Source organism: Cynocephalus volans, chromosome 2 (assembly GCF_027409185.1).
Source record: "Cynocephalus volans isolate mCynVol1 chromosome 2, mCynVol1.pri, whole genome shotgun sequence".
Lineage (NCBI taxonomy): Eukaryota > Metazoa > Chordata > Mammalia > Dermoptera > Cynocephalidae > Cynocephalus > Cynocephalus volans.
The window spans coordinates 1,072,825-1,096,419 of record NC_084461.1 but is presented as its reverse complement, the minus strand read 5'-3'; the positions used below and the strand labels follow the sequence as shown (position 1 = coordinate 1,096,419).

At 58.8% G+C, this 23,595-nt stretch overlaps 1 protein-coding gene across 2 annotated transcripts; it reads left to right on the top strand.

The window, feature by feature from the left end:
• The first annotated feature begins 1,410 nt into the window (after nucleotides 1-1,410).
• TERT (telomerase reverse transcriptase) lies at nucleotides 1,411-23,595 on the top strand. 2 transcript variants are annotated; one of them, XM_063087483.1, is made up of 16 exons: nucleotides 1,411-1,629; nucleotides 1,765-2,998; nucleotides 7,704-7,899; nucleotides 8,900-9,080; nucleotides 9,947-10,126; nucleotides 10,387-10,545; nucleotides 13,812-13,907; nucleotides 14,721-14,806; nucleotides 16,046-16,159; nucleotides 17,379-17,450; nucleotides 19,559-19,747; nucleotides 20,061-20,187; nucleotides 20,903-20,964; nucleotides 21,821-21,945; nucleotides 22,886-23,023; nucleotides 23,492-23,595. In XM_063087483.1, the coding sequence occupies exons 1-16, from the start codon at nucleotides 1,411-1,413 to the stop codon at nucleotides 23,593-23,595; spliced, it is 3,282 nt and encodes a 1,093-aa protein (XP_062943553.1). The 2 variants fall into 2 exon arrangements, with proteins under 2 accessions (XP_062943553.1, XP_062943554.1); XM_063087484.1 differs by lacking the exon at nucleotides 19,559-19,747.

Here is a 23,595-nt window from a genome sequence, read left to right as displayed (position 1 = left end):
GCCAAACTCGGGGGCAGCTTCCACAGACCACAAAGCCTCCGCAGACCCAGAAGCCCCCATTCCTGCGATTCAAACTTGAGCATCCCCTACCGGCTGGGTTTGGGTAAAATGTCATACGGTGACCCCAGGCCACCCTGGGGACAGGCTGAGCCTCTGCCACAACTTGGTCTGGAGGGGATGAACGATACCGGGGTCCCTGCGGCTGGGCTGGAAGTCTGGCCATCTGGCTCTGTGGGCTCCCAGGCTGTAGCCAGGTTCGCCCACCTGGTCCAGTCTGGCCTTCCTCCCCGTGCAAGTGGGATGTGACCAGCAGCTCTGCGGGCCACGGCTGTGAAGTGAGCGTGGCAGGTGCGAGGTGCCCGAGGACGGTGCCACCTCAGGAACACATGGCCCGGTTTTCTCCCCTTCCTTTGATGGGACCACTCCCCTGTGGATGATTAACGGGGACACGCTGTGGGATGGTTTGCTTATGGTCGGGACCACACAGAAGCCTAAGAACCTGCAGAGAGAAACCGGGCTCAGGAGCCAAGGAGGCCGAGCAGGTGCGGAAATCCACTGCCCGCGCCTTCGAGGCCTGAGGAGCCGGGTATGCCTGCAGCACGGCCGTCCAGGACGTGCCTGGCCTTAGCCCCGCGTGCCGGCTCGCGTCTACACCTCCGAGTGAGCTGGGTTCACAGAGCCCTGTCTACACCCCAACCATCTCTCCTGAGCCTTCTACACTCGCTGATGCCAGGAGACGCCACCCTGCGCCCTCCAATCCCCCTGTCTGTACCCCAGGGCAGCCTTCGGTCTTGGGGTCATGGCCCATCTGAGAAGGTGACGAAATGGGGGCCCAGAACGCACCTGGTCTCCCAGGGACCCCACGTTCGGCGCCCCCCTCGTGTTTCCCCAGAGCCTTGGCTGATTCAACGCCTCTGCGCACAGCGGCCCAGCACCCTGGGAGGGTCGCGGTGCGCGGGTGGGGAGCTGCGGCCCGGACTGGCCCGGAGCAGCCGCGCAGTCAGGAGCCCGCCAGGGTCCGCGTTGGCAGCCCGTAGCACACTCCAGGGACCACGGCCACCCCGCAGGGCGGAGCCAGGGTGGCTCGGGGCAGACCTCCCGCGACCCCGCCCCGGGGGGCCCCGCCCCTTCCTCTCCCAGCTCCTCTGCTCCGTGCGGACCCTCCTCCCGGCCGGGACCTGCCCTCCCGCCTAGTCCCGACCCCCTCCTCGGCCCCCGGCCCCGCCCCGCCGCCCGAGCCCGGACCCGCCCCTTCCTCCGTGAGGACCCCGCCCCCTCTCCGCGGCGCGGGCGCACGAGCCGAGCCGGAGGGGACCACGCCGCCTCGCCGCGCTGCGCCGCCGGGAGTGCTGGCACGTGGGCCGCCCGGGCTCGCTGCTGGGTGGCCAGGCCCGGGTCCCCTGCTCGGCGATGGCGCGCGCGCCAAGGTGCCGGGCCGTGCGCGCCCTGCTGCGCAGTCGCTACCGCGAGGTGGTGCCGCTGGCGACTTTAGCGCGGCGCCTGGGGCCCCCGGACTGGCGGCTGGTGCGGCGCGGGGACCCCGCGGCCTTCCGCGCGCTCGTGGCCCGGTGCCTGGTGTGCGTGCCCTGGGACGCGCAGCCGCTTCCCGCCGCCCCGTCCTTCCGCCAGGTGGGCCGCGCGCGGGGATCCGCATGGGGCCGGGGCGCGGGGCGGGCCGCGCGGAAAGAGGCGGGCCGCGGAGCAGCGCGCGCGGGCTCCCGGGCACCTCCGCCGCCGGTGAATCCGGGCCCCCTCCTCCCGCAGGTGTCCTGCCTGAAGGAGCTGGTGGGCAGGGTCGTGCAGCGGCTCTGCGAGCGCCGCACTAGGAACGTGCTGGCCTTCGGCTTCGCGCTGCTGGACGGGGCCCGTGGGGGGCCGCCCCTGGCCTTCACGACCAGCGTGCGCAGCTACCTGCCCAACACGGTGACCGAGACGCTGCGCGGCAGCGGCGCGTGGGGGCTGCTGCTGCACCGCGTGGGCGACGACGTGCTCGTGCACCTGCTGGCGCGCTGCGCGCTCTACGTGCTGGTGGCCCCGAACTGCGCCTACCAGGTGTGCGGGCCGCCCCTGTACGAGCTCTGCGCCTCCGCAGACGCCCGGCTCGCTGCGCCCCCCAGCCACCGGCCCACGCGACAAACGGGAGGGAACCGAATGGGCCTCAGGTCCACGCGCCCGGTCGGGAGCGGCAGCGACGTGGAGGCTCGGGGACCCCTGGGCCTGCCAGCCCGGGGTGCGAGGCGGCGTCGGGGCAGCGCGGGGGGACGTCCGCCTTTGGCCAAGAGGCCCAGGCGTGGGCCGGCCCCTGAGCCGGGGCTGGGGGCGGAGGCACGTGGGCCAGGTGGCCCCGATCCCCGCGCGGTGACAACTACCAGAGTGGCGGCGGAAGCCGTGCCTTCGGGGGCTGAGCCGTCAGGGACCCGTCGCTCCTCCCGGTCGGGGAGCGAGGCCGGCGCCCCGTCCCCCGGGCGGTCACCACGTGCCCGAGTGTACACCGAGACCAAGCGCTTCCTCTACTGCTGCTCGGGCGGCGGGGAGCGCCTGCGCCCCTCCTTCCTGCTCAGCTCCCTGCGGGCCAGCCTGGCGGGCGCCCGCACGCTCGTGGAGACCATCTTCCTCGGCTCGACGCCGCGCGGGACGCGCCGCCTGCCCCCGCGCTACTGGCGGATGCGGCCCCTGTTCCGGGAGCTGCTCGGGAACCACGCGCGCTGCCCCTACGGCGCGCTGCTCAGGACGCACTGCCCGCTGCACGCCGCGGCCGCCCCCGGCCTGGTGCAGCTGCTGCGCCAGCACAGCAGCCCCTGGCAGGTGTACGCCTTCCTGCGGGCCTGTCTGCGCCGCCTGGTGCCCGCCGGCCTCTGGGGCTCCAGGCACAACGAGCGCCGCTTCTTGAGGAACGCCAAGAAGCTGGTGTCTCTGGGGAAGCACGCCAGGCTGTCGCTGCAGGAGCTGATGTGGCGGGTGAAGGTGCAGGACTGCGCCTGGCTGCGCAGGAGCCCAGGTGAGGACGCCGCCGCCGCGAGACCAGGCCCGGGGCTGAGCCCGTGGGGCTCAGAGACGCAGGTGCCACGTGGGGTCAGGAGCCCAGGTCCTCAGGTCTCCCCGCTGGCATGGGCACAGGCGGCGTCTTGCTCCTCTGCAATCCCCGCCAGTCTGCACCCATCTGCAGACTTGTGCTCCTCCCGTGGGGCTCAGGTGGGTTCTGAGGTGTCCAGAAGCTCTGGGGAGGGGCCGGCAGTTATTCCTAATCCCCGTCTTCGCTTCATGGCCTACACTGACAGTGGTGCCCACGGGTGGAGGCGGGAGGCGAGACGAGGACCCACACTCGCTGGGGGGTGGGAGGTAAGGTGGGTGTCCAGGTACGAGGGCGCATCTGTCGGATTTGCATTTGGGTCTCAGTGTGCATCTGCTGTGCCAGGGCGGGGCGGGGGGCTCAGGGGGTGGGATAAGAAGACTGTTGCCCTGAACAAGGATCCTGGTCCCGTCTTTGGGAATGAAAGAGTGGCAGGATGAGCCACCTGCTTCAGGGTAGGGGGCAGCAGCTGGGGGTGCTCGGGGACAGTGGAGCCGAGCCCTGTGTGTCCTCCCCTCTGTTTTCTGGGTTTGATGTTGAAGCTCATACTCTCCAGCAACTGCGGGCTCAGGGCACCAGGTGCAGGGCCACCTTCCTTCCTGCTCTCCTTGAGTAGAGCGGCAGCCAGTACAGACCCTGGTCGGTGGTGTTTGCCATCCGGCCTCCTCCCCCAAATGCCCAAGACATTTGAAGCTTCTGGGAGAAAGACGGGGCAGCGCCTTCTCCTAGAGCCAGGTTCTCCCCGTGGCTGCTCATTAGTGTCACCTGGAGGGGGCGTTTAAAAATGTCTGGCCCCATCTCAAAGATCCCAATGGCGATGGCCTGCAGGGGCGGACACCTTTTGGGGCTCCCCAAGGCACCCCAGGGCCAGGTGATGTGGTCAGTGTGGGTGACCTTCCTACGACTCCCCTTTTTTCTTCTGTCAGAAAAATCAGGTGACATGAGATCTGCCTTCCTAACATGTTCTTCAGTGCACAGTACAAAATTGTCATCTCGGCGCCATGTTCACAAGAGATCTCTAGGGCCTTTCCATCTTCACGACTGGAAATCTGTACCCATTGAACAGCTCCCTATCACGTGCTGTGGCATGGGCCGACGGTGAAAGTGTCATGCTAAATAAGTCAAATGAGTCAGTCCCGCGACTCTTGCACTTTGGGCTTCGGCTTACTTCTAAGGAGAGTTTGGATTCTGTGGTCACGTTTCTGGCTCCCAGTGTCGCTGTTCTCTGATTTCAGACCTCGTGTGTGATGCAGGAATCAGCGTGATGTGGTTTTCCCGGGTGAATGAGACACAGTCCCCTGGACGTCCCTGGCTTACTCACTTGAGCTGTGCTACTGGACATCTGCTCTTTCCATGGTCCCAGCCACACCAGCTGCCCCGTTGGCTGGATGGACGCTGCGGGGCAGCTTTGGTCTCCGAGCCTTTTCTGATCACGGCTGTCCTCGGCCACCTCTTCCTTCCCCGTTGCTGCCAGACACAGGACCCTGTGCAGGCCCTCGCCTCTGCCCGCCAGGCACTCCAGGCACAGCATCAGGCCTCGGTCGCCTCCGTCCAGCCTGACTTGACCATCGTGCTGCTGCCACAACCCTTTCCCAGCTCACTGGCTCCCTCAACCGCAGCCCCGGAGGCAGGCTGAGGGCTGTCTGCAGCGCTGCCAAGTGATGCTGGAGACATCCCAAAAAGGACTCCCAGCAGCCTGCTGGGAACGAGGAGCCTCAGCCCCCTCACTTGTCCTGTTATCTCCTGAGTCACCCTCCTCGTGGCCCCTGTGGCAGGCAGCAGCCCCTGTCACCTTACTCTGGGCACATACTGCTTCCTGCTTTGGCTGGGCTCTGCCTCTAATTGCCCCTCTCCCTTTGATTTACATCCAACTGCATGATTGCTTTATCCAAACCGCAGGTCAGACCCCCTTTGACCTTCAGGTGGAGTTCCTGTGTCTTGGTGGGGCCTTGTAGTTCTGCTCTATTAGGTCTTTGTTTTGGATTTCACTAGTTTCTCTCTGATTATACCCTCCCTTCTACCTTCTTCATGCTTATTCCTTTTGTAACTTCTGAAGTTGGATGTTTAGCCTGGCTGGTTAGCTCGGTTAGAGTGCAACCTTGTAACACCAATATGATGGGTTCGGATCCCTGTACCAACCAGCCCTGCAAAAAAAACCAAAAAGGATATATAGCTACGCATTTCCCTCTAAATATGCACTAGCTGCATCCAATGTTTTTTTTTTTTTTTTTTTTTTTTTGTCTTTTTTGTGACCGGTACTCAGCCAGTGAGTGCACCGGCCATTCCTATATAGGATCCGAACCCGCGGCGGGAGCGTCCTGCGCTCCCAGCGCCACACTCTCCCGAGTAAGCCACGGGGCCAGCCCAAACCATTTTTTTTTTCTTTTTGTCTTTTTGTGACCTGTAAGGGGATCACAAGCCTTGGCTTGGTGTCACCCGCACCACGCGCAGCCAGTGAGCGCACCGGCCATTCCTATGTAGGATCCGAACCCACGGCGGGAGCGTCGCTGCGCTCCCAAGCGCTGCACTCTCCTGAGTGCGCCATGGGGCCAGCCCCAATGTTTTGGGTTTTTTGTTTGTTTGTTTGTTTTAAAGATGACCGGTAAGAGGATCTCAACCCTTGACTTGGTGTTGTCAGCACCACGCTCACCCAGTGAGCAAACGGCCACCCCTACATGGGATCCGAACCCGCGCCTTGGTGTTATCAGCACCACACTCTCCCGAGTGAGCCACAGGCCCGCCCCATGCATCCAACGATTTGATGAGTAGTAATTTTGAAATCAATTGCTTTTAAGTATTTTTTAACTTTTCTATGGCTTCTTCCATCAGTGAGTTACTTGGACGTATTTTTTATTTGTGGTTATTTTAAATTAGTTTTCGGTTGTTGATTCCTAACTTAATTGTTGTGGGCTGTGTGATGCCAATTATTTGAAATTTGCGGAGACCTGCTTTATCATCTGGTATGGGCAGTTTTCATACCTATTCAGTGTATATTTGAAATTCTGTAGTGGGTTGCTGCATTCAGTACACCAAGCTTGTTAAGGCGCTGTGTAAAAGTTCTGTGTCCTTTCAGATGCGTGGCGTACTGAGAAGGATGCCATAGTCTCTCGCGCGGGGGTGGATTTGCTCGTGTCCTCTTGTTCTGGTAGTGTGTACACGAGGTGTCATTAGGTGCGTGCACGTCCTGGAATTTTGTGACAGGACTCTGGTGGTTCTTTGAACCTCACAGTCTGTTTCGACTGCTCTTAGGACTGCTGTGCTGGGCTTTCTTTTGCTGAGTATTTTCCTGCAGTGTCTTCTTTGTCTTTCTATGTTCAACCTTTTGTATTCTTCTAGATTAGGTGCGTCTTATTAGCAGCATGCAGGTGAATTTTAGAACGTATTTCCAGTTCAGCCTGACCATCGGTACCACTTACCTGTGCCACTTAGCGGTTTCGTTTGTGTGCTGTGTGTGGTTAGAGACACGTCCGGATGCGTTCCTTTTGTCCTGTTCCCAGTTTGCTTTTTATGTGTCCCCACTCCTTCTGTGTTGGGTCACTGTGTGCATTTCCCGGCTGTGTGTGGGTGTTTTCACTCTGTTTTTGCTTCCTCGAGGTTAGAAATTACACACACGACTTCTCTTCACTTAGTGGGTACCTAATGCTGCGCCGAAGTCTAAAGCGTTGTCCCTCTTCTCCCGAACACAGTTAGGGCCCAGCACAGGTTAACTCTGGTTGCTACCCCAGCCTACGTGCTCTGTCTCTACTAACTTAGTTACATCCCGGGTTTCTTTACTGCCCCCCTCCCCAATGAAACTTATTGTTTTCAGCGGTCAGTGATAATTCGGCTTTATCCTCTCACACCTACATCTTCTTTTTCCTTGCTCTTGTCTGTCTGCTTTCTCAGACCTCCCCTCTGGGGTCTCCTTTCTTCCTCTCTTCAAGTTCCTTTCACTCGGTTATTGGTGGTGAGCCCTGGCTTACCGCTGCCGTGGCCCCCAGGGCATCTGGCGATGCCTGTGGACCCTTCTTATGATGCGTAGAATAAAATGTGGAGGGCCTCCAGGGAGGACAGGCATGTTGGCTCGAGGTGCGTGTCCGTTGTCCCTTAGCTGGCATGTGGCGGCAGCTTCTGCCTGCCCGGGTTGCTCAGACTGGAAGGCCCCAGGAGTTCCGGATCTCGGGGCGATGAGTCTGAAAGAGCGCAGCCCAGCTGTGCAGCACCAGCACCCACCGTGTGCCGCCCGTCAGGGACGTGTCTCTGCTTTCTCCCTTCTGCTGGTAACCCAGGACAGGTGAGCAGGCTCCAGGTCATCGTCCTCCAATAGAAATGTAACGTGGGCCATGCGCATAATTTAAGAATTTCTACAAGCCGTGTTAACATAAAAAAGAAAAGGTGAAGTTACTTTAGCAATATATTTTATTAAAGCCCAATACATCCAAAATATGCTCATGGTAAGATGTCATCGTTAGCATCATTACGAACGCGGTCCCTACGTTCCTTTTCTGTACCGCGTCTCTGAGGTCCGGTGCGCAAGGTGCGTGCACAGCCCACCCGGGCTTGGGCCTGCCCGTGTCCGGCGGCCCGTGGCTGCTGTGGTGGACGGCATAGATCTGGGGTGAGTCGTGCGTGTTCAGCATCTTTCTTGTTCCAGGGCATGGCTGCGTCCCGGCTGCGGAGCACTGCTTGCGGGAGGCTATCCTGGCCAAGTTCCTGTACTGGCTGATGGACACGTATGTGGCCGAGCTGCTCAGATCATTTTTTTATGTCACGGAGACCACGTTTCAGAAGAACAAGCTCTTCTTCTACCGGAAGAGTGTCTGGAGCAAGCTGCAGAGCATTGGCATGAGGTATCGCATCAGACACCCTGCGGTCCCCTTCTCACAGCCCCATAGAAGGAAGCACCGCCCCTCCCCCACGGCGTGCGCCGGCGTCCTGCCAGCCTGTCGTGCAGCTGCGACCCTCTAGGCACTGACGGCCTGGAGCCCCACTTGCTTACCTGTAAAATCGGGGATTGGGCTGCACAATCTCTAGGATCTAAAGTGGAAGGAATTGGTATTGAACAGAAAAGGCACCAGCAAGCCACTTGCTCACTTTGGGACAAGGGTCAGATTCTATTCTTGTTTTTTTTTTTTTGACCGGTAAGGGGATTGTGACCCTTGGCACGGTATCATCCGCACCACGCTCAGCCAGTGAGCACACCGGCCATCCCTATGTAGGATCCGAACCCGCGGCCTCAGAGCTACCAGCGCCGTACTCTCCCGAGTGAGCCACGGGGCTGGCCCAGATTCTATTCTAATCCATACTTTTCCATATTAATATTCATTCTACTGGAACTTAGGCCACAGATGATAAAAACCTGCCTACTTGACAACTCACTGTAGGAAACGGGATAGAAGTGTTTCACTGTAGGGGAAAAAACACCTGAGCAGCCGACTTCTAGAAGGTTGAATTTGACTGAACGGCTCCGAGCTTGCCTCTTGGTTGCTCAGCTGATGTTTGGTGTCGGAGTGTGAGGGATTGCAGTAGACTTCATTTGGGTTTGCATCCAGCGAGGAACTGGAGTGACGGGCTGGGGACAAGGGCCCTCCTGAGCTCAGACCACGGCCTTAGCTCTCTGGTCCAGCCTGGCTGGCAGGTCATCTGAGACCGGCCTGCCTCAAAGGGCTCGGTCATGACCCTTTGGCAGTGAGATCAGAGCCTCCTGAGCCCCTCTGCACGTTCGAATCCCATGGAAAACTTTTCACAGTCTTTTACCCTGAACCAGGATGTAGTTTCCTGTAAGTTCACCCACCTGGTGTTTATTGTCGCGTGGCTCCTGAACGTGTCCTGAGAGGCTCTGTGTTGTAGACAGCACCTTGAGAGGGTGCAGCTGCGAGAGCTGTCGGCAGCAGAGGTCAGGCGGCACCGGGAAGCCTCACCCACCCTGCTGACGTCGAAACTGCGCTTCATCCCCAAGCCCAACGGGCTCCGGCCAATTGTGAATATGGACTATATTGTGGGAGCCAGAACATTCCACAGAGAAAAGAAGGTGACCCTGCTTTTGTTCTGTTTTATTTTTAAACAAAAGTGTGTTTAAAGCCCATGTTTGGTGTTGACTTTGACAAGGGGCCCCCGGGAGGTGCAACCAGGGCCCACCATATCCCAAGCTCCTGGTGGCCGAGTGAGGGGGACAAGGGGCCAGTTGTTCCTGGGTCCAAACAAGCCGCACATAGGAGGTCCCAGCAGCTCCAGAGACGGGCACCGAGGACCACGGGGAGCAGCTGGTCCTGGTCCTGGGCATGGCAGAGCCTACGAGGTGCCTGCCACTCAGCTGTCACCAGCCTGCGGGGTTCTGAGGACCCCAAGGACCTTGTCTGGGGCTCCTGCCCCCCACCCCCCCAGGGCTCTTGTCCTCCCTGGGGCTCCTGCCCCTGTGCTACTGCGTCACCGGCAGCTCTAACCCCTCCCTCCTAGTGCCTCTGTGTAGCACTTGGTGATAATTTCGTCATTAGTGGCACCCCCAAAGCAGAACACAAAGCCATGGTCCCCGCGACTAGATCAGGGTCTGGTCTGGTCTGGTCTTGGTGGGTGGAGATAAACCCGAGCCTGACCCTCCTGGGTTAAGTGCTAGTGTCTGACCCCAGAGCCCAGTGGGCGTGCCCCCCACAGGAGGTGGCTCCCCTCCTCATCCGTGGGAAGGTGGGGACAGAGAACGGTCACATGAAGGTCTTGCGTGTAGCCTGGTGCACTTTCCAGACTTGGTTCCCTGGGTGCCATGATGGGCTCTCTGAGACCCCAAGTCTGCCTGGGCTCTGGCAAAGCGCTGGGGGAGGCTTGGGGAGGCTGAGTGGGCGTAGGGGTGACTGGGGAGCACCAAGGTGGGGGTGATGACATCCCCATGTGGCTGGCCCCCAGGCCCAGCAGGTCAAGGCACAGGTCAGGACCCTGTTCAGCGTGCTCAACTACGAGCGGGGGAGGCGGCCTGGCCTCCTGGGGGCCTCCGTGCTGGGCATAGATGACATCTATAGGGCCTGGCGGGCCTTCGTGCTGCGCCTGCGGGCCCAGGACCCCACACCCAGGCTGTACTTCGTCAAGGTGGGTCTGCCCTGCCCTCACGTCCTCAGGGTCTGGGGTCTGGGGGTCAGCAGGATCCAGAAGTGGATGGGTGTGTGCAGCCAGGATGGGGCACAGGCAGGGGGCTCAGGGTCTCCCTGGTCCTCCTGCATCTGATTCACTTCAGGGTTTGCTATAGACAGGTTGGGCCCAAGCTCAGGGGGGAGCAGAACTGTGGGGCTTTGAGCTCATGGGGACCAGGTGACATAATTCGCTGATGGCCCTCACCTCAACTCACACAGGTGGATGTGACAGGGGCCTATGACACCATCCCCCAAGACAGGCTTGTGGAGGTGATCGCCAGCATCATGCAGCCCCCGGAGAACACATACTGCGTGCGCCGGTATGCTGTGGTACAGAGAACAGCCCACGGGCACGTCCGCAAGGTCTTCAGGAGACACGTAAGGCCCATGGCAGGCGTGTGTTCCATGATGTTCGTGATAAAGGTGTGCCCGTGGTGCAGATGTGTCTGTGGTACAGATGTGTCTGCAGTATAGAAGTGGCTGTGGCGTGTGTCCATGATGCAGGTGGGTCCGCGACATGGTCAGGTTCATGATTCATCTGTATCCATGATTCAGGTATGTCTGCATCGTTGGCGTGTCTGTGGCATGTGTGTCTGGCATATGTGTATGCATGGCACAGGCATGTCCTTGGTGTGGGTGGGTGTGATTTAGGCATGTTTGTGACACATGCATGTCCATAATGTGTGTGTTTGTGGTGTAGGCGTGTCCATTTCATGGTGTGCAGCCCCGGCCTGCCCGGTGGGTGCTGAGCAGAGCCTCCTCTGCTGGGAGGTGCCTCTGCCCCTGTCTGCAGGCATTTGTGTGTTGTGTGGCAAGTTATGCGTTTAAGGTCCTCTCTTCCCCTGGCCAGTGACTCCTGTTCTGTCCCAGCACCAGGGCCTCAGGTTCTGCAAGCCAGGTCCAGGCAAGGAGGAGGGCCACAGTGGCACCCCCACAGCCATCCTCCCTAGGAGCCCCATGTCCAGCTGTGCCATGCAGAGGGGCTGAGAGTGCACCGTGCCAGTTCCATGAGGGCGGGGAGGGCCAAAGACACAGGGAGTCGCTTGCTCGAGGGCCCCTCCCGGGGCAACTGGGTCTGGAGCTGAGCAGAGCACCTGGGATTTGGGCTCCCGGCCAGTGGTTGTGAGCACCCTGGGGTAGGGGGACTCAGCACTGTGCCCAGCGGGTGGGGAGGGGGGACGTGCAGAGGGGAAGGATGTTCCTGGAGCCTGAGGTCTGGGGAGAGGCAGGTAAATCCCACAGGGATGTGTTTATTTTCTTTTCTGTTGAATCAAGACTTATGCAGGTATCATTATCAAATCATTTGTACAACCCACGCAACTTTGTGGGCACCTGGTGGCCAGCACCTGCATCAAGGTGTAGAGAACTAGTAGCACCCAGGAGACCCCCTCACTGCCCCCCTGCTAAAGCCCTTCCTCAAGGTGACCCCAGTCCTGACCTCCCTCCCCGTGGACACACTTTACTTGTCTCCACATGCGTGAAATTGGGTGGCACATGGTGTTCGGGGTCAGGGGTTGTTAACTCTGGAGAGTCTGAGATTCGGCCGTGCGGCAGTGTGTGGCCCCCGCCTTCCAGAGTGGCGTCCTGTGTGTGCAGCTCCGTGGCAGTGGATGCTTCAGTGGTTCTGGGCTTGGGCTGTTCTGAACGATGCTGCTGTGAACATTCTTGGTTGGTGTCATCAGGCAGAAGCCCTCACTGCTGGGTGACTCCCAGGGGTGGGGCTGCTAGGCCACAGCCGTCCTTTTGTTTACTTTAGTGACACTGCCCAAGGGTTTTCTGGCACAGTCGCAGGGTCGCACTCGCCAACACTCGGCAGCGAGAGCCCTGGAGGCCACAGTGCACCTGACAGTGCTGGAGCCGTCCTGTGAATGGCCGTTAGCATCTTCCTGACGACCAGGACGCTGAGTGCCACCGTGTGTGCGACAGCTTGGACATCCTCTTTGTGAGATGCCTGTTCAAGCCATTTCCCCGGTTTGTAAGGGCTGCGGCCTCTCTTGTGATTTCTAGGAGCTCTTCACATGTTCTGTGCACAAGGCCATCGTCGAATGCACGTGTTGTGCAGAAGTTTTAATTTTAATGCAGCCCACTTTATTGTTTATGGCAGAAACTGTTATGCTCGAGAAATCACCTGCCCTAGGTTGTGACGACGTTCTTCTGCGTTTTCTTTTAGAACAACGTCCATTGCTTTAGCTTTCACAGTTGGGCTAGGATCCGTTTTGAGTTCATTTTCGCGCGTGGCGTGAGACAGAGGTCAAGGTAGACCTTTCCCCCATGTAGGTACATGGTTGCTCCGACACCCTTTCCTGATAAGACCACATTTTCCCTTGAATTGTGAATCAGGAGCACGGGGTCCCTTCTGGGCTCCCATCCGTTGTGTCCACGCGCTGGCCGTCCTGCACGTGACCGGGACCTGCAGGCGACCGGGCGGGGCCTCCTTGTCCTGCAGCTGTGTTCTTTGTCCTCGATGGTGCCCTGGCTGGGCTCAGTTTTTGGAATTTCTCCGTGAGCTGTAGATTTACTTTCTTTAAATTCTGTGGTATCTGTTGTGACGCCCTTTTCACTCTTGGTTTTCATTGATGGTTTCTGTTTTCTTTTTCTAGGGATTTTTCAATTTTATTCATATTTCCAAAGAGCTGGCTTTTGAGTTTGTTAGTTTTTTCTACTGTTTGTTTTCTGCTTAATTGATTTCTGCTCTTTACTATCTGCTCCTGTTTTCTTTAGGTTTAATTTACTGTTCTTTCTCCAGCTTCTTGAGGTACAGGCTTTGATTGTGGATATTTGAACTTTCTGTTCTAAATAAGTATTTAAAGTTACAGACTTCACCTAGAACTGCTTCAGCAGCATCTCGTGTACTGTGACACGTCGTCTTTTCATTGTCATTCAGTTCAAGATGTTTTCTAATTCTTGTCATGATTTTGCTAACCCATGGGTTAGGAGTATATTGTGACGGCATGATTATTAACAATGGAGGGGCTTCCACGTGTCTCTGTGGCCGCTATCCAGGTCACCTCTGCAGTTTAGTCATGCCTTCCGTGAGTGTGACCGCGGCACTGCGGCAGACTCACCAGGCCCGGGGAATATTCTAGCTGACGGCCAGCCTGCACATCCGTGGGCTCCCTCCCCAGCCCGGCAGTCGTGCTGAGAGCTTCATGTTGTGTGGCATTCTGCTGCATTCATTTGGGTGACATCCTGTCTTGGGGACACTGGGCTTTGCGGTTACTGTGATACAAAGCAAGCGTCTCTGTGAGGCAGGAGGTGAGGGGCCGTCCCCCTCCCACTCCTCCTAGACCTTGCCTCCCGTGTGCGTGCCGTGGCTGCGCCCTGCCTCCGCTGGGGGTCGGAGAGGCCTCAGGGAGAAGCTGGTGGTGCTTTGCTCCTGACAGTCGGTAGCAGCTGCTCTGATGAGGGGTGACCATGGGCAGTCCCCGGTGTTCCTGTGGCACTGTTCTGCCCCCCGTGCTTCTCTCCCCTGTTCCCAAAGCTTCATAGTGGGGCTTTCCCAGGCTTTGCTCCAGTCGTCTGGCTTGGACGTCTGTGGCACGACCTCCGCCTGCTGGTGTCCTGTTTGGAAGAGCCGTGTGCCCCGCTCGGGCCACAGAGGGTGGCGTCCAGCCCCTCCATCCTCTTCTGCTCTTTGCCAGCAGGTCTCCACCCTCACGGATCTCCAGCCGTACATGCAGCAGTTTGTGGAGCATCTGCAGGAGACAGGCTCGCTGAGGGACGCCGTCGTCATTGAGCAGGTGCCCGGTGAGGGTCGGGCCACTGGGCGCTGCGCTGGATGGACTGTTTTCCCATCGGGAGGAGCGAGGCAGGGACTGACAGAGGCTGCTTTCCTGGCGGGAGGGTCCCCACTGCATCCACTTAGCTGTGCTGCGTGGTGGGGACCGCTTCCGTGGGAGCAACACGCTCTCCCTTTGCGCCTGGCTGCTCTGCTGTCTGTGGCTGCTTTCCTAGGGGGTTGCTAGAGATGCTTCTCCCTCAACTTTGATCTGGAGGCAAAGGAGAAAGTGTCCTCTTCCTTTAGGAGGGCAAGTTGGAATCGACCTGTAGACCCCCCTCAACCTGCCTCGCCACGTGTAAAATCCATTTTCCTTGGGAGCCAAGGCCCGGTTGTCAGTGGCAAATCTCCTTACGTGCTCTGTGGTCCTTTGCAGAATCTTTGTGTAGTGATTATACTGGTTAGGGGACAATTGTGTCCACGAGGTGATGCTCCGAGACTTCTGGATGAATTTCCCATGGGTCCTGGGCTGGTGTGGGCTCTAGGCACCCAGATCCGGTGCCATGGGGCCAGGCAGGTGCATTTTATATAGCAAGTACTGTCTGGGTTGCGGTGAGCATGGGGTCTGAGCCCGGTTGGACACACACGTGACGTTCAGCCTTGTGCAAATGCCATCGGCCTTCGCAGACTCGGCCCTAGCTAGACTGGCCTGCAGCTAACCCAGCCCCTCACCCCCATGAAGAACTCACCCCATGGGTCTTATGTGAGGGCCCGCACCGCCTCCTGGCGTCCTCGTGCCCGTGCACCCAGCTTGTGTCTCTGCTCGCTCCTCCAGAGCTCCTCTCTGAACGAGACCAGCCGCAGCCTTTTCAGTTTCTTCCTGCACTTCGTGCATGACAACATCATCAGGATTGGGGGCAGGTGAGTCGACGGGTCGTCTGGATTCATCTTGGATTGTGCCGGCTGGGCTGCGGCTACTCAGAGGCGGGTGGCATGAGCTGCTGAGATCCACTGACTGGCCCCTGCCGCTTCACTCCCCTTGACTCTCTCTGCTTCCCCTCCCCACTGGGCCCCCTGGGAATCTCCCAGGCTCCAGGCTGCACACCCCAAGCCCCAGGGCACCAGGGGACCCGCAAGGCATTGACGTGGCCCGAGGGAGCTCAGGCCTGCTCCGTGCTGAGTGCAGTCATGTAGCTGAGCCAGCACAGGTGTGGGGTGTTGGTGTGCGGGGTCACAGGTACAGCCCAGTGTTTGGGCTGTAGTCTGTAAGCTCCATGTGGCCACCACGGCTGAACACCTGAGTCTCCGGCTTCCTCTCACTTGAGCTTTCCAACTGACTTTTTATTCAGTCTCATACCCCCTGGCAAGGGTGCAGGCCCCAGTATCTGTGGCCTAGGCTTCCCGTCTGGAGAATAGAGCAGCGACCTGCAGGTCGTGGGACCTGTGCTGGCCACAGAGCGGGTGGGTGTGATCCACGATGGGTCGTGGGCCGCCTGGAGGAGCCACTATTGCCCGGCTGCTGGTGGGGACAACCAGACCCACTGCAGCAGAAGCTCACAGGGTGCCAGGGCAGCGGAACCTTGGCTGGCATGACAGAGCCAGGACTCCTGCGGCCCGCGAGGCCCTCTGGCATTTACATGCTGGTAGATAGGTTTTTATAGTCACACAAACAAAATCCAGCACTTCGTGGGCAAGTTGAAATATACTTCTTGCTTGAAATTTTAAAAATTAATGGAAGTCATGATTAATCGGGGAACGGGTATTCCACACCCTAACTCTATCCACTGAAACCATTCCAGGTCACAGTGAGAGGAGGGGACGGGGTGGTAGGAGTACAAGTGCTGCTTCATTTGATGTGAGTTTTAGGTGTTTGCAGACTGAGAGTGGTAAATGCCATGTGTGTGATCTATGTGTGTGTGGTGTGTATGAATTCACGCATATGTGCATGTGTGTGTAGTGTGGTTTGTGTCTGTGTGCTTGTGTGTGGCATGGTGTGTGTTGTGCATGTTGTACACGAGTGTGTATGTATGCATGTGGTCTGTGTAGTGTGGTCTGTACATGTGTCGTGTGTGTGGCGTGTGACATGCACGTGTGCATGTGTGTGAAACAGCACAAAGCCCACGTGGCCACCTGCCTGTACTGCCTCTTGCCGCCCCCCAGGTCCTACGTGCAGTGCCAGGGCATCCCGCAGGGCTCCGTCCTGTCCACGCTGCTCTGCAGTCTGTGCTATGGGGACATGGAGAACAAGCTGTTTTCTGGGATCCAGCAGGACGGGTAAGGGCTGCGCTGGGCCTGTGGGGCTGACCCGCTCTCCACTCGTTTGGTGTTTCTGGTGCTCGAGATGTTAAGGTCATTTTGTCTTAAAGAACCAGACAAGGTTACAGCCCCTTCCTGGTGTGAAGCTGCGGAGGCGGCATCGTGCAGCCGTTCATGGAACTGCGTGTGTGTCTGCCGTGGGCCGGGCCGGGTATGCGGTGCTTCAGGGGCCCCCGTGGAAGCCCAGCAAGTAGCAGAAAGTTCCCTGAGTCGCGGACGTCCGCACTGATCGTTGCAGAATGCACCTGTCCACACCGCTCAGCGACTCTTCAAGGTCCTGGGGCAGTGGGACTGACGAAGACGAATCCCCTCCTGCTGCGCCTCCGCCCCGGCGCCCACAGAGCCGCCTCCTGTCTGAACGGGGGTGGGGGCCTCAGGTGTGGCGCTGCTTGGCATCGGTGAGCCTCGTGTGGTTGGGCTCACAGCAGGCTCTGGTTGACGGCAGTTAACTCTTCATTATTCAAATAACATCCCCAAGAGAGGAGCCGGCAGGCAGAGGAGGAGGAAGCGTCCTGCCCGGCACCGTCTGCCCCACATAGCTGCTGACCGCGCTGTCTCTGGGTTTTTCTTCTGATGCGTCTTTTAAAAACCTTGTTCTAATTATAGCACATTCACAGTGGATCCAGTTTGTTCTTAATAAGGTTGAAGTTCTGGATTGAAATAAATTTACCTGGAAGAAACAAAACTTGACCTTTGCTGCCAGAGCTTGGGCAGCTGCAGGGCTCAAGGCCGCAGTGCGTCCACAACCCCAGGGCTCGGGGCTGGGGGTCCCTGAGGCTGTACGCGGTGTGGGTTCTGGGCCCTGGGCAAAGGCTGAGAGCCGCGGCTGCCATTGCCTGGTGACGGGCACCATGTGGCTCAGAGGAGGACCAGGCTCAGGGCCAGCACTTGCCACTTGCAGTCATCCCTCCAAGTCTGGGAGTCCGCGCCACGGCGCCCTGCAGAGCCTTGGCTTGCTTACCTGCAGCCGGCGCGGAGCCCTGCAGCCTGTGCCAGCCCCAGCGCCTGTTTCCAAAAGCATTCGCGGTCAAGTGTAGGGAGAGGCTCTGCCAGAAGGACGTGGAGTTTGGTGTATACCCTCTCTGGAGAACGCCGTGTGTTCTTGTCACTCCATCCCTGTTAGACAGATACTGTGTAAGAAGTGTCACGGAACCTCCCGTGTCTTTCCTGACTCCAGGCTACTCCTGCGTCTGGTGGATGACTTCCTGCTGGTTACGCCTCACCTCACCCATGCAAAAGCCTTCCTCAGGTACGTCCCTCACACGTGTGTCTCTGTGGGTGCTTCACGGCCTACCCGTGACGGGCATGATTGTGCCCTTAAAGAGTAATTCTCTGCACCTGGAGTGCATGTTTTTGCCACTGTGCATCAGTGCTGAGCAGCACGTGGCATGCTCTGGTCACCGTTCCTTCCATGCTGATCTGCGAGAGCAGAGGCGGCCCAGCTGTGCAGATGGGCCGGGTACCCCAGTGGGTGCCACATGGAGAGAGCATGGCCCTGCAGCCAGGCAGGCTCAGCCCGCTGAAGCTCTTGGGAGTCACACACACACTGATGTGCTGGCCAGTAGCAGCCACATGTGAGCCAGTGATGACTCCTGTGCCCCAGAGCTGAGACCCCAGAGGGGTTTGTGCAGGGGCCACGGGGCCCGTGACTGCTGCCTGCTGCCTGGGAGGCATGCCGTGTCCTGGGCATGGTAGTGCCAGATGGGCCTCGTGCATGCGAAGAACAGGGAGGCACTGAGCATCTGCAACTTTCACTGCAGTCACTTCCCTTCCCTTTTTTAAATTTTTAAACAACAAAACATGTCGCTCACAATTGTGGAGGCTGGAGCTCTACAAGATCGAGGGGCCGGCAGGTGCAGTGTCTGGTGAGAGACAGCTTCCTGGTTCACAGACGGTGCCTTCCAGCTGTGTCCTCATGTGGCATGAGGACAGGGGTCTTTCAGGGGCCTCTTTATGAGGGCACCGATGCCATTCATGAGGGCAGAGCCCTTTGACCAGATCTCCTCCGAAAGGCCCCACTTCCTGACACCATCACCTTGGGGCTTAGGCTTCGACATATGAATTTTGAGGGGACACAAACAGACCACAGCAGCTGAAAAGCGTAGATGATTCTGGAAAGGGGCTTTAAAGAGACAGTCGTGGAAGGTCTTAGCACAGCGCCTACTTCCCAGAGTCACTTTTCTTTATAGGATTATCTGGGAGGGACTGGAGAACTCGGACTTGCTAAGTGACAGTGTGTTGAGGCTTGGGGATCAGATTGGGGGGGGGTTGTTCTTAAAGTTGATATTTGTGGCTTGCATTGAAATCAGGCACTGGGACCTTTGTCCTGGAGCAGTGTTCATAGGATGTGGGCCCTCTCTGGATGCTGTGGGGTCTGTGGACTTGTTTTGAAGCAGAATGTTACAAGGGAAGAGAAATGATGACAGAAAACCAAACATCACAAAACGCTGCAGCCTGAGAGGTGGCTTCCCGATCGTTGGCTGTGGTCACCGGACGTGGTCCCCCACCCGAGTCTTCCCAGCGGGGCCTCATGCAATGGGGCTGCACCATGCGGTTCGGTAGCCTGGAGCACCATGGGCCATGCAGATGTAAACTCATTAAAACTAAGTCAGAGGACAGCCCAGGTCCTTGGTGGCACTGGCCACACCTGAAGACTCAGAAGTGACATGTAGCCAGTGGCTGCTGGAGAGGACAAGCAGACAGGGGACACTGCCCCTGTTGTGGAGGGTTCTGCAGGACGGCTCTGCTCCGAGGTCTTGGTGGGAGAAGGCTTGGAGTGTATATCGGGGTCCCCTTGGAGATGGACACGTGGACTTGCACATGTGGAGACACTGCAAAGAGTTGGCTGAGGCTCTGGAGGGGGCAGATCAAGCACGTCTGCAATCCTGGTGCGGTTGGCAGGAAGGGCAGTCTGCACGCTGGGCAGGAGACGAGGAAAGTCCACAGGGGACTTTCCCTTCCCAGGGAAGGCTCAGCCCAGCTCCTGCAACACGAGTGAGGAAAAACTCCCTTACTTAGGCCGTCCGACTGGGTGTCGACCACACCTGCAGAACACCTCGCAGTGGCAGCAGATTAGAGCTTGCTTGGATAACTGGGACAGTCCTGGCTGTCCCAGTTCTAAGCTGGGTTCCCATACTCAGCGGTTCCCCTGTACCCCATAAGACAGGACCAGCACCCAAAGTCCAGAGCGTGGCCTTGTCCACCCTGCCGCTGGGGTGCCTGCTGGGTGCCTGTGGGCCCAGCACCCTCTGCTCCTGGGGCTGCCTCTCTGGGGTTTTACGTGGAACGTAGCGAGTGACTCGGGGTTCTCCTGGGCGACGGTTCTCATCCCATGGCTCGTGTTGCTCTCTGACTTAGGACCCTGGTCAGAGGCGTCCCTGAGTACGGCTGCGTGGTAAACTTGCGGAAGACAGTGGTGAACTTCCCCGTGGAGGACGATGCCCTGGGCGGTGCGGCCGTCCTCCAGCTGCCTGCGCACTGCTTGTTCCCCTGGTGTGGCCTGCTGCTGGACACCCGCACCCTGGAGGTGCTCTGCGACTACTCCAGGTGAGCCCCGGCTGGGCGGGGCGCCGTGCCCTTGTCAGAGCAGACGGCGCTGCAGACAGGTCCGTTCCTGTTCCTGCTTCCCAGAAAGTCGGCTCGCCGTGCACCCCCTTCCCATACAGGAGTGGACAGGAGCATGTCCTTCTGTAGGGGCAGGAATTGCCAGGCGGGTGGTTTTCTGGGCTGTTTTGGTAAAAGGAGCTATTGCGGCAGATGCGGGGCAGCGGCATGTCCTGAGAGGGGCAGCCTGGATCTGAATCCAGGGGTTTCGGGGGAGGGACGGGCACACGCGTTTGACGCCCTCTCCCCGGCGCAGCTACGCCCGGACCTCGATCAGAGCCAGTCTCACCTTCAACTGCGGCTTCAGGGCCGGGAGGAACATGCGTCGCAAGCTCTTTGGGGTCTTGCGGCTGAAGTGTCATGGCCTCTTTCTGGATTTGCAGGTGAGCGCAGGCTGCAGAAGGCAGCTGCCGTGAGGCCTGCGTGGTGTGCGGGCCCTATTCTTGTGTGTGCACGTCTGTGCCTGTGTGTTAGCGTGTGCATGCAAGCGTGATGCACAGGTGTGCGTGGCATATACACATGTGTGCATGTGTGCGCACATGACTGAACATATGTGTGGGTGCAGGCATGTGGGAGCATGGATGTGTGTGAATGCACATCTAACCTGTGCACACGTGTGCTGGTGTGTGTGAGCGAGTGTGGTGTGCATGCATCCGTGTGAGGTGTATGTGGGTGTGCATGCAAGTAGCATGCATGCACATGTGTACATCGAGGACCCCTTGTCATTCACCCCAGCTGGGTCTGCAGACCCTCCCTTATGCATGAGGAGGGTCCCAGGCCTCAGCAGCCTCAGGCTGTGGGCCGTGTCACCTGAGGGTATTGTCCCCATGGCCGGCCAGGCCGTGGTGATGGGTGTCACCTCTGCACCTTCCTGCTGGTTTCTGCCGTTCTCACCCTGGGCCCTGGCACCAGGCAGATGCCACCAAGTCCTGAAGCCCCACAGAGGGTGATGCATGGCCACCTGGCTGCATTCCACATGGGACAGGGACGGTTTCTTATCAATAGCCCTGTTTCTTATCCATTTAGATAATAAAGCAAAAAGTAAAGACTTAAAGTCCCAGAGATGTTTCTGACAGTTTTCCTTCCGAATGACTCTAGGTGAACAGTCTCCAGACGGTCTTCATAAACGTGTACAAGGTCTTCCTGCTGCAGGCCTACAGGTGAGCCGCCACCAGAGGGAGGCACTCAGCCAGGGATGCCGGGTACCTGTGGCTGTCACCCTGGCCTGGAAGGAGCTTCCTGCTGAAACTCTCCCCGGGTGTGTGTGTGTGGGGGGGGGTATCAGTGGACGCCGCAGTGGGCTCAGGGACCCCAGGAGCACAGAGGATGGAGGTGGCTGCAGACGAGGGCTGTTGGCCCCACGCCCCAGGAAGGTACCATGGCTCCCAGAGCAGCCCAGCCCCTCCCTGCTCCCACCTGGGCAGGTGCTCAGGCCTAACAGTGCTTCTGGAAGGTGCCCTGTCCTTGGCTGGTTCTGAGGCCACTTGCCAAGAACTGGGGGGTGAGCAGGAACCATGTGGGGTGGGCTGGTCAGTGTCCACGCTTTCCCGGGTCTTTGATGGGAAAATAGTTCCACCCAAGGTTTGTTTCGTTCCCTTGGGAGCTGGCCTGGGTCATTCATCAGGCAGGTCACTTTTGCACCTTGGCTGTGGGGACGCACAGTAAATATTTGTTCTCTGCGGTCTGCAGCGGGGACCTCCCCCTGCAGCTCTGGGATGGGAGCTCACTTTCCGTCGACTATTGCAGAGCGAGGGCTGCCCTGTGGAGGCCACGTCGGTAGTCACCATTCTGCCTGGAGTTGCGTCGGATGGTGGCGTGTGCGTGCACACATAGATGTGCATGAATGTGCATATACAATGCACACACACAGATACATGTCTACGTTGATATGTGCAGGTGTGCACACAAAACCCATGCACACATGCACATGCCCTCACGTACACGCATGCACAGGTGCACATGTGTTGAGCACATCCTAACTAGGGCCAATCCTCTAGTAGCGTCCATCGCCCTCAGGTTCCATGCATGTGTGCTGCAGCTTCCATTCAACCAGCAAGTTTGGAAGAACCCCTCGTTCTTCCTGCGGATCATTTCTGACACTGCCTCCCGCTGCTTCTCCATTCTGAAAGCCAAGAACACAGGTACGTGCAGGTGGACCCTGCCCGCTGCACGCCAGCATGCTGCTCGTGGGTATGTGGTGCCGCCTGAGGTGCTGGCAGAGCCCGGGATGCTCAGGAATGAGCGGCTGCCCAAGAGCCTCTGACACGAACCTGCCACGTGCCCCGTGAACACCCGCTGAGGGCGTCAGGAGACTTGGGGAACCGGGGATTAGGAAACTCCCGATTTCCTCACATCCAGAAGTGGTTTAACTTGCTGACCGCTTGCAAACCTCATCTCGGCCACCTTCAGCAGTGCAAGTGCAGGACTGTGATGAGAGTGACCAGGGGACATCGCAAACTGGCCGCATGTCCTTCCTGGCCTCACTTGGCCTTCTCCAAGTGTCGTCAGAACCACAAGTGAGGACACCAGGCAGGGTCTCACCTGTGTCCGCCTGCTTGTCCCGAGACGGGGACCAAGCCTCCTCCCTCAATGGCATTTTAGGGGCCCTGGCACAAGTCCAGGCCAGGTGGACAGAAGGAGGCTGGGCCCCAAGCACCAGTGCTGTAGCCGCCCCCGACCCATCGCAGGGGCCTGCAGTGACATGTGACCCCCAGCAGAGCTGCCTGCCTTCTCTGCTCTGTGTTCACCGTGCTCCAGATCCGCGTCTCATCCGAGACCTCCTTTTGGCCCGCTCACCCCTCTCCATGGCCTAGTCATGGCATTTCTGATCAGTCTGAAAATCCTGAGTTCAGCAGATTTTACTTTTGTGAATTTTATTTTGTGGAAATTTCCTTTGGAGAAGTTGAAGACGTTTCAGCTGTCAGGACCCCATGGGGCTGGGGCTGGGGCAGCAGCCCCTCAGTGGAATCACCTCATTCCTGGGCCTGGACTACGGGGACGTTGAGGGAGCAAAGGCGTCTCTCAGGAGGGGAGCTGGGGCTGGAGGCTGAGCGGGGTCCTCAGCCTCAGTGTGCTCCCCAGGGACGTCAGTGGGGGCCAAGGGCACCTCCGGCCCGGTTCCCCGCGAAGCTGTGTGCTGGCTCTGCCATCGAGCCTTCCTGCTCAAGCTGACGCATCACCCTGTCACCTACAAGTGTCTCCTGGGCACACTCAGGACAGGTAAGCAGGGTGCAGGTGAGGCCGGGAGAGCTGCTGGGTGGCGTGCTGCAGTGGATGTGGGGAGTCCCCACTGGCAGCCGGATGGCAGGGGACAGAGTCCCAGGGTCTCCACTTTCTGCTTCTCGCCTCGGACTTAATGCCGTCCATCTCGGGAGAGGCCAGTGGGGCAGTGCCAGCCCTCAAGAACCTTGTGCCTCCTGACCTGCGTCCCTCGCAGCCTCTGCCCTGGCTGCTACCCCAATGCCCCCCAATGCCTGCCCGGGGCCTCAAGTGTTTACTGCAACATGCGCCCGCGCCTGCCGCACTGCTCCTTTGCTCGCTGGGTTTCTCGTCTGCTCCAGCAGTGGGGGGTGTCCACTGCTCACGGGGCTCCCCCAGCCTGGCCCCGCGTGTGCCCTGGACACTAGGCTGAAGTGCCTTCTCTCCGGTCTGTCCTGGAAGCGGGTCTCATTTCCAGTTCTCTTGCAGCCCAGATGCGGCTGTGCAAGAAGCTTCCTGAGGCCACGAAGGCCATGCTCGAGGCCGCGGCCAACCCAGCCCTGACCACAGACTTCAAGACCCTCTTGGACTGA